The 10326-nt window shown below is 39.0% G+C and overlaps 1 protein-coding gene across 1 annotated transcript in view; it reads right to left on the reverse strand.

Moving 5' to 3' along the window:
• Positions 1–9887, reverse strand: part of LOC141435263 (zinc finger SWIM domain-containing protein 4-like) — an 80728-nt gene extending 70841 nt beyond the window's left edge. Inside the window, 1 exon segment of the mRNA XM_074097946.1 lies at positions 9567–9887. Within this exon segment, the coding sequence (XP_073954047.1) occupies positions 9567–9864 (298 nt within the window). The 5' untranslated portion in view covers positions 9865–9887.
• Positions 9888–10326: the final 439 nt, after the last annotated feature.

Raw genomic sequence — 10326 nt, forward strand, 5'->3', positions numbered from 1 at the left:
ATATTTATAAAGCCTATGGTTGTAGTATTTGGCACTTGGCAGGTTTTAAGAGTCTTATTCACACTGGCGATTGGCGGACGAGATAAAAGCGAGACGAAGGCGCAGCGAGTTCGCCGCGAGCACGCAACGATTTCGTCGCGAATGCGTACCATACCTAACGATTTTGTCGCGAGCGCGAAGCGAGTTCGTCGCGTCGCGGCTAGGGCTACGTACGGTCAAGGGCATAAGTATTATATACGTTACCAAGACGTCAAAAATATCTACACAGCCTTATGCCACTAAACATGAGGTCGATGTACATATTTTGACGCTATGGCTTTATATATATTTTTGCATTCGACTGTACAGCAGCACGAAAGTACGCGGCGGATTCGTACCGCGCTCGCGTCGAATTCGTTACTCGCTCACCGCGAATTCGCTGCGCGCTCGCCTCGCTTTCAACTCGTCCGCTAATCGCCAGTGTAATAGGTACTCTACCTACAGTATACAGAGTACTCGTAGAGTGGAAGGAATTAAATGAAGCAGTAGAAAGAAGGGCAGCGAAGCCAGATGCAGTACAATGGGCACCGCGCGTTCCAATCAAACAAGCTGACAGCAGTAGTTGAGGGGTTTCGGTTTTTAACTGTCGGCAAGGAGAAAGGAAAACTACATATACCTTAATAAGTTCGTATGTGACACTAAGTAGAACCTTGTTGCAGTGAGCATTCGCCGAACATCAAAAAAAATCTTGATAAAGGCAGCAAAAGGGTGTTTTTGACGCTAATGTCTGTAGCATTGTAGCTTTCAATCACATGGACCGATTTCAATGCGTTTTTTTAAAGTGAAAGTGAGTTTTCTTGTGGTGTTTCTTAGTTATGTTTCAATAAAATCGGTTCAGCCGTTTTTGAGATATTGAACTTTGAAGTATCAAGCTAAAACTACGTACCACTATCAAATACTCAGGTCTGCTACTCCTTGAAGCAGTGAAAAAATATCTGACCAGGCTAATATGTAGAGTCGAATCAGATATTTATGTACAGTCAACGTCATAAATAAGTGATCACTTTTGTAACTTGTCACTTTAACGTCGTGTTTGAAAAGCCATAGGAAATTGTGTAACCACTGAAAGCGACAAGGTACAGAACTGATCACTTATTTATGACGTTGACTGTACGTACGCTATGTTGTGTCAGATATTGGAGCTGGTGACTACAATTTTCTCAAATAAATAGGTACTAAGCGGAACCGGTTTCGATGCGGCTTTTTTGTCTTCTTGCAGACTGTCTTTGGTTTACGTCTTGGTTTTTATTTTACTCTTTTACACAAATCATTTCATGAGCTAAAACCAGACTTGACTTTTCCTTTAATTAGTAGTTACCCTGCGCGTACGCAGGTCAGTGCCACTAAGCTCTAACCTGCTTAATTGTACTTATTGGGGCTAATTGACCCCACCTCTTGCCCTCACGACTTTACAGTCGCCCACTCTTAACTGACCAGAGTCCAGAAGTAGTACTTATTAATATGTGACATAAGACACATAATGAGCACGAATGGGCACTACACCTGTTGAGGATTGCACGTAATGGAATTAGTCTCGGAACTGAACTAAAGAACTGTCTCTAGTGAGTGGTTCCTAGCATTTTTAACTTTACCTTAAAGACAGACAGACATAAAAACCAGACTTTTCTTTGCTGGCGATATGGCAGCTATCTTCATACCAAATTTCAAAGGACAACTGGAAGTACCTAAAGGTAAGCTTTTTTTTTAGGGTGAATCGCCATTTATTAGTTTATTAGGCAAGCGAGGTCTATCTTACTTCACATTTTCGCTTACCATCGAACGCGCTTACTATCAGGGGATTGAAATCTATTTCTATATAAAAAAAACCTTGCCATTTGTGGGCAACCAAATCGAACCCGGGCCCGCAAGCGTCGTAGTCAGGTTCACTAACAACTGGACCATCCGTTCGTCAAAACATTAATCACTAGGTATAATAAGAATATCAATGCGCAGGCGTCGCTGCAGCTGATGTGTCAATATCGCATGTGGGTCAAAAATTCGACGCCCAAGCAAGAACTCACGGAGTCACAAAGGAAATTCAACCGTAATATTTTCAGGCGCAGAGTATATTTTGGAAGTCACAGAACACACATGGAACTTTGTAATAGCCGGTGAAACTAATTAACACGCACTGATCTTTCCCATGGTGTCCAAGTCATTTTAATAATACATGGCATTTTAATGTGACATTTCCGTGACCCCATTACGACCTTTCTGAAGTACATTTTAGCGTTAATTTTTCTGTTTCAATTTGAGATAAAAAGTTCGCCCATTGATCGAGCCGATAAGTACGAAACTTACTTAAAATTGTACTGAAACTCCTTTGAAACTGTAAACAAAGAACGAAAGCCCTTAACAATAGACTCTTTTTTTATTCGCAGCAAAGACTTCTTTGAACGTTTCTAACAACCATCTATCTCTCAAAACAAATCAAGCATTCACTGTTACTCTTCAGAATCTCGTTTGCCTTCAACGATTCACTGTACGCAAAAACCATCAAAAAACCACGTTACAAAACGTACTTAAACGCCCTACATTACAGTTTCCAACAACTGCACGTGTAAGTTTGTACATCCGCCTGTACAAGGCAGTCTTTATGATTCTACCAGTATTAGGAGATCTTCCGCGCCTCCCGGTTTTCAAACAATAGCGGTTAATCCAGATGAGTTTAAAAGGGATACGTGAGCTCTGCTAGAACTGGTTTGGTGCTGAGGTCGAGCCACAGACAGCTCTGTATCGACACTACGAAACACTGTTATATGACAGAGCTTCATTCAGACAGTTGGTTCGTCTTTGTTGCTATGAATTGCGATTGTAGTATTGACAGATGGTGGATGTGGGTGGATGGACTAATGTTAGGCGATAATTTTGTTCAAATGATTCAACCGTGTTGAGAATTTAAAGGTTTACTTACTTGTATGTTAAATAGTTATACGAATTAGTTTTCCCGTAAAGGTACAAAATAAGTGAAAAATACAGTGTTTTGCCTGATTGGAAGGAAAAAATGGGTTATTTTACCTTACTTTGCCGACGTATGTTGATTTACCTGGTTTATTTTATTTTTAATCGAGAGTTTCCACTTAATTTAATTTGTTTGGAGCACGGGACATATTTATTTAGTCAAAATAGAGGAAAACAAAATGAAAAATAGTTTTATCAGTGAACCTTAAAACTAGGGGAAACACGGCCTAATTGGACCCGTTGCTAAAATCATTATAAATTAACTTTATTATTAAAACATTTTGTGTGCGGAAGGCAAACGAAAACCACTGGACTATCCCAGAAAGACGTCATGAAGAGTCAGAATAAGGTACCGAAGACCATGACCGCTAAATCAAGATCGTGGACACCTTTTTTTTAGCGACTTAAAAGAGAACCTGTATCTATATCGAACATACAATCTAATATCGGTCTTGCATGAGTTTACTATTTGAACTTTTCATATTACGAATAAGATACCAGTATCTGCTTGTAGTAGGTATATTTCACGCAGTCAAGAGATTAAATATTTATTTTTTCAATGTACCTATTTCTTTCTTTTGATTGTAAATAGAATAAGACGCACGCATATCGTTTATAAGTTATAACCCATTTCGAACGCTTAATATTTAAATTTTTATCTTTAATGGGTTGGTTTTGCTAAAAAATATTGACACATATGTATATATAAGCAGACCGAGCCCAGAATTCTAAGTTTTATGATTTTGGAAATTATGTATTTACAATTTCATTTTAAAGTTCTTATTTAATTGAAAAATATGTGCTCCACTAAGTACATTCGGCAGTTATTCTTCCAATTGATTTGTACTTTGTGAAGTACACGAGGACTTACGAGGTTATAACAAAACTCAACAAATATCCAATAGCCATTTTCACAAAATCTTACTGGATTGTATTTCTTGGTGTTTTACCAGTGCTGCAATGGAGGCTTCTAAGCACATGTCCAGTGTGATGGATGGAGCACCAGAAAAGGTCAATTGACGAAAGCAGAGTATCAATCCTATGGTGGCGGTTTCCAAAATAACCCTCCTTCGAGCAATCGGGTAAAACTGCATTCATAATCGTTTTAAAACCAAGAATAAAGATGAGGATGAATGTAACTAAAATGGTGCTGACGAATAAAATACGAGGACGACAATGTAACAATCATAACTAACGCAATAATGTCTCAATTCAGTCTTCCTGTCGCTAATTACGACTAGGGATGATTAGCCTGGCCGGTCTCTAATTATATCTGGTCAACTAGATCCTAAGTTAAATTGAACCTTAACTTAAGAAACACAAGGATGGGTTTAGAATACTCTTTAAGTCTAATATACACCCTTTGGTCTCAATGCGCAGTGGCATCTTTGCGTGACGGAAATAGTTATTGTGTTTGGATGTGATGTGACATAATTTTTATGATCACAGAAATGGCAAGCACAGATCTATGAATAATTCACCTTTCGGATGAAATATGCTGTCCGTGTTTTTTTGTGATACATGAATTTATATATCCGTCTGGTGCGGTCCTATTGTCTTTCACGTCTTATGTTTAAAGTGTGATAATTAGAATAAATTTGGTTTATTTTTGCTGTCAGTAAATTACCACACATACACATACCAGACAACGAAATTAGTCTTACAATTTACTTGGCCATTAAAATACATTTAGTTTTTAGATACAGAACAACTAGATAAGTACGGTACGTACCTAGCTATAATATTGTATCACCTACTAGTTTCTCAGCCAAACCTTAGCAAAACCTTTAATAAAGAATTAAATATTACAACCAAAGATTTAGGTGTGCCGTAGAAAACCAATTGTCACGATTTATTTACACTATAGTCAGCTAGTCGCAGATGTGGTTGCAATAAAATTCTCCATTGACGACGAATTTAATGCTAGTATCAAAGATAATAGTGCAACAGAAAAACGAATCGCCACGACCCTTTTTTTGCTATCAAGGGCAGGTAGTTGCCATGACCCGTAGTTTAGAAACCGATTTGAAAAACCAGTGGTCAGGGATATTATTGCCTCGGATACAAGGGCCTAATATTTTGTGCGGAAATAACAGGATATTATTTTGATGAAACATGGTTCCATATATAAAAAAAATATATAATAAACAAAACTTAAACCACGCTTCAATGGTTAACTGAATTAAATATAAAAAAATAACTCTGAAAGAAGGAATAGTACAATTATTAACGAACGAGAAAATACTCGTCAATGTGAAAAAAGCGAAATCAACTGTTAAACATATTATTATGTTAAATATTTTTTGATATATATTTTAATTGGTTTTAGCATTAAAGAGTGTCTTTTAAACTATAAATATTTAATACTTATTATTTTTTGTTTCTTTTGCTATAACTTTATATTTTCCCAGACTTTTCTAACTAGCCCAAACATGGTTATTCTGTCTCGTAGCTCTAGTCCGTAGCTTTCAGCTACATCATCAAATGAGCTTGATGTGACCAAATTATTACATTACACCAACATTAAGTCAATATCACAATCAGATTGGGTTAAAATCAAGTTTAAAGATTCCACTATAGATATAAAGTTTCAAGTGAAACTAATTATAAAAGCGTGATATAACTTGTCAGATGTCATTTATACATTACAGACCAGGAAGAAGCAGAGTCAATGTTAAAAAGGCTTAAAACAATACACCCCTTTTTTCGGAAAGTCGAGTAAAAACCGGATCTATATTCCGAGCATTTGTAGAAGACAAGTCATATACCTAGTTATCAAATTATCATAAAAACATGACGATCTCGTGCTGGAATGGAAACACAATCTTGGTTGTAACATTAACGAAGAATCAAATATTGAAGGCGGTGATGCTCGCTCTATTGCCCGTTCGCTAGTTTGACCTTTACAAATTGAGAATGACAAGCAATCAATGACTAGAGAGTTATTGGGACTGAATGAGGCAATTTAGATTTGACTTGACGTCAGTCCTACCAAGATAAGAGAAGCAGACCATATTAAGTTTATTGCGGATATACTTAAAACCCCTTAATGCGGTTGCTATCCTACCCTTACATCCTGAACGGTCTTTACGGTTTGATTCATACAATACAACGTGTAAGGAGTCAAAGTAAGAAATCTAGTGTATTGTTAACCTAGCGCCTTAAACAAACTACAAAACTGAAACATAGACCCATTTCTCTGCAAAAAGTATTTGTTATTGCATTTTGTGTCTTTGAACCCTACATTTATAATATTTTGGTGCGCAAAGGAAAAGGAAGTGCGCATCATTCAATAAATCATAAAAGATATGACATATTGTGTACTATGTGGTAAAAAGCCAGTTTTGCTGAAACCGGATTTTGCAGGATATCGTAAATGTGAATTGCGTAGATAAGATTAGTATTGGTTAGTTCCTGAAATCTATAGATTTTTTTAAACCGTGCTGAAAACTACGTTTTTCGTTTTATTGTGTTACATTACATGGTCTCCGGAATGCCACTTACACAGATTTTTTTATTTGAATAACGATTTTTGTGTACCATTGTTATGCAATCGTAGATCATAAAACCTTAGGAAATGTTGAAAGGAAAAAAGTTTTACGAAACAGGTTTATGATTTCTCAGTTCTGTATAGCAAATTGAAACAAGGCTCCTAATTTAACAAAAAATAGAGAGATGTTCTGAATGTCATAGAATACCTTATTCATGGTAATTTAAATTCACTGTGCTACGAGTATTCAAAGGTAAGTTAAAACAAGTTTTTTGGTTTCATATTGTTGCTGCTTGTTTAAAATTAACAATCATTTGGTTGAAACAGAAGATTATAAAAAGGATGCTCCTGAAATTTAGCATTAGTCGATACACCGAAAAGTATCTTATAAAGTCTTTATAAAGAGTCAACAAAAACACCCGAAGACATTCTAAGAATGGTGAAGATATCATTACACATAAGTAACGTTCTCAGGAAACTTGTTATGATCATGAAAGGTATAAGATACCGAGATCATCACGAGTGAATCACAGGCTATAAAGCCGCTTCAAAACCTTCCCAGAACTGCATCTATGGCCAGACGTGACGTGCACAACAATGTTAAATCCAGTTTTTTGTAAGCTTAACCACAGCAACGAGCTAATCGAAAAGGGCTTGGATGTTTAAAATAAATAGGTACGTTTTAAATTGTAACACGTTAGTTTTGGACAATAATTTTTGGAAATATTTTGGATTGACAGTGTATGTGAACGATATTATGTTTTTGCCTGAGCTAAATTAGTATTACCAATTGGAAAGTAGAAGTTATTACTTTAGTTTAATTTTTTTTGAAGCAGGTGTGTGTGTGCTTGCCTTTCTTATGTTAATGAAGAGCCAAAGGCAATGGTTTTTTATTAATTTTATCTGTAAACTGATGTTTCTGCATTTGTATCATATTTGAACAAGTTTCTAGTTTGTCTTTACTCGTATTTCGACATAAATAACGTTTCCAGGTAGTGTAATCAGTGACAGACTGCCGCTGCTTGTTCGTAAACAGAACCATTTATCTACCATGTGTACGCCCAGCGAAAGTTATCCTATAAGCTTCGGAACCATTCCTCTGTAATTAACTTCTTTTATAACAGGATATCGACGGGGTTCCAAATCTCAGTCCCAAATGATTTCACAAAGGCCCAGTATCGGTAATTCGATCGGCTGCATCCCTATCAGATCTCGATTCGAAACCGGTTCGATTCCGATATAAAGTTATTAACATTGAATTAAAATATTTACAAGAGCCGTGCCGGGTGCATTCGTTTATTTCTGCATGACAATTAAATATGTATGCTTGGTAAAACGTGGGGTTCGATTCTCCAGTATTTAAACGTTGTTTTATTCATGTCCTTGCGATTCTCGTTTCGGTAACCAGACTCGTTCTAATACTCCCAACTTCAACCAGAATGTCGTAAGTTTGTCAGAGTTTCGTCTCGCTTAAGCTCTTTTCGGTCGGCAATGTTCTTAAAAGGAATTTCAAACCAGTATTGGAACGATACCAATACATATATTTCGTTTATCCATCCACTTTTGTGTACATTTGCATAGCAGCTTTAAATGAAGTTTAATTAATGTATCCAGAGCAATATCTGAAAGTCATCCAATGAGTGTTGACCTAATATCATGCGGCGCATCTACAAACGTATTTTCTTCAAATTGTTGCAGCACGTTTCTGGTAAAAGTGGGCGGGATAGTGAGTCAGATGATTTGGGTGTGGGAACTCGGCATTATGAACTAGCGTTTATCTTGAAGTTTATGTACGTGATTCATATCTAAACCGCCATCTTGCGCGGTTCCACAACCCTAAAGTTGGGTGTTCGCCAGTGCCTAAAATCGGACTGCGGACATGATTCAATTGATGTAGGTATTTATTTGTGCGGTTTTTACCGCAATCGGATTTTTTTACTGATGTCATGGAATGTAGTTGCCTGTGTTGCTGTATGTTCTTCATTCGTCAATAGAGACGTGCGTGACACAATTCAATAAAGATAGTACGGGACTTTTTACTGACAAAAGTTATATAATAATCTGGGATGCTACTTCGTTGACCAAAGACCAAAGAACAGCCAGTTGTCTTTAACAAGAAATACATTAGCATTTCTGGTATGACCACTCCACGAGATGCCTTATTCAGTTGAACATTTATTTAGCTTATATCCGAGATTGCAGCAGAGACTGGCTCATTGTAGCTTGATGGTGGAATAAACGGACCTTTACGTCACGGTCGTGGCTTACGCCGGCCCAAAATGACCAGTAATCGCCGCTCTGATGGCAGATAAGCACAAATGAATATGTAACGCCCGTCCCACGGCCGCAAAACCCGGCCGGGCCCAATAAAAATAAAAACAGGCAATTAATTATTGTTTATTCGCGTCCGTTATTCAGTGGCGACAGTAACAAACGACGTCTGCATGGATGATACAGCCCTGTACTGCAAACACTAAAGATTCCGGTTGCGTAATTCATGTAACGGGACTTCCAGTTATGTTAATAACAGACGAATTTCACGAACCGATGTAGTTTCGAAAGTAGATTTTAATTAAGCTTATGGTAACACTGGATTTCGAACGTGAACTAAAGATTAAGTTTTGAGGTAGCACTATTGTAGCTTGATAGTCGATGGCACCGGTGCTGTTTCCTAATGATTTATGCAGCGCGGAAGGCATTATCGGTTCGATACATCGGCGATTCTCCACGTATGTGATTGATGTGTTCTTGCAAATCGATTATACATGCTACCGAGCACCGAGTGGTGTACATAGACATCGATAAAACAATCAGTGCTAGATCGTGTGGCGTTAAGAGCCGACCTGATGCGTATCGGGCCAAATGAATGCCAGGAAATAGGGTGCAAGGGCTATTGAGCGCCAGATTTTCGTCATCGGCCAACACCCGCAGCCCTAATCTCCTGAAACTTTTACGAGCCGACGCATGAATAATTCCCGAGAGGAGGAGCTATCGATCGCACACGTCGAGGTTTTTATTTATACGGCGCGGGTGGGCGAGGCGCATATTAGTAAACAGGCGCAGGCGCGGCACTCACCGACTTGTAGCACGCTCTCCACGCAGCCGGCCTCGAGCAGCTTGAGGCCGCGGCAGAAGGCGATGTTGCGGTGGTCGTCGGGCGGCGCGCGCGCCAGAGACGAGTACATGCATATGTCGCGCTCATCCCGCGGGAAGGACCAGTACACCACGCGCCGCTGCACTGGCTCCGGGATGCGCTCATAGCGTTCCTCGATGCGTTGGAAGGGGATCGCGGCGGCGACTATTTTCGCGGTGATGTCAAGCAGCGTCGGCGGGGCGCGCGGCCTGCAACAGGCGCGCGGCGCGCACGCGGACATGGCGCTCGCTCGGCCGCTCGCCGCGGACTGACGCCCGTCCCCGCGCGCCCGGCGCCCCCCACCCCCCGGGGACGCGCGCCCCGAATCGACACACTCCGATAAATTATTCATTTGGCAGGCATAATGTGCGATATATTATTAAAAGTTGGCATTTTTGTGTTGTTCTCCGAGGCTACGATAAAATCGATAGCTTTATGGAAACGATGCGGTCATCGTTTATTTAGCGGAGTCGATTGCGGCAGCGACGAGTCGCCTTTAATTCTTTATTAATGCTTCCAATGCGCGCTAAATTAAGCTTCAATTCAAACCAGCCTTATACCTATTTGAAAAAGTCCACTGTTTCATAACGCAATCTTAAAACTCATTCCATACTCAAACACTCAACTTCTACATTTCGGCACAACCCAACAAAACTCGACAAATTACAATCCATCTTATTAAATTAAACATTTCCTTATCCAT

This window comes from Choristoneura fumiferana, chromosome 14 (genome assembly GCF_025370935.1).
Source record: "Choristoneura fumiferana chromosome 14, NRCan_CFum_1, whole genome shotgun sequence".
NCBI lineage: Eukaryota > Metazoa > Arthropoda > Insecta > Lepidoptera > Tortricidae > Choristoneura > Choristoneura fumiferana.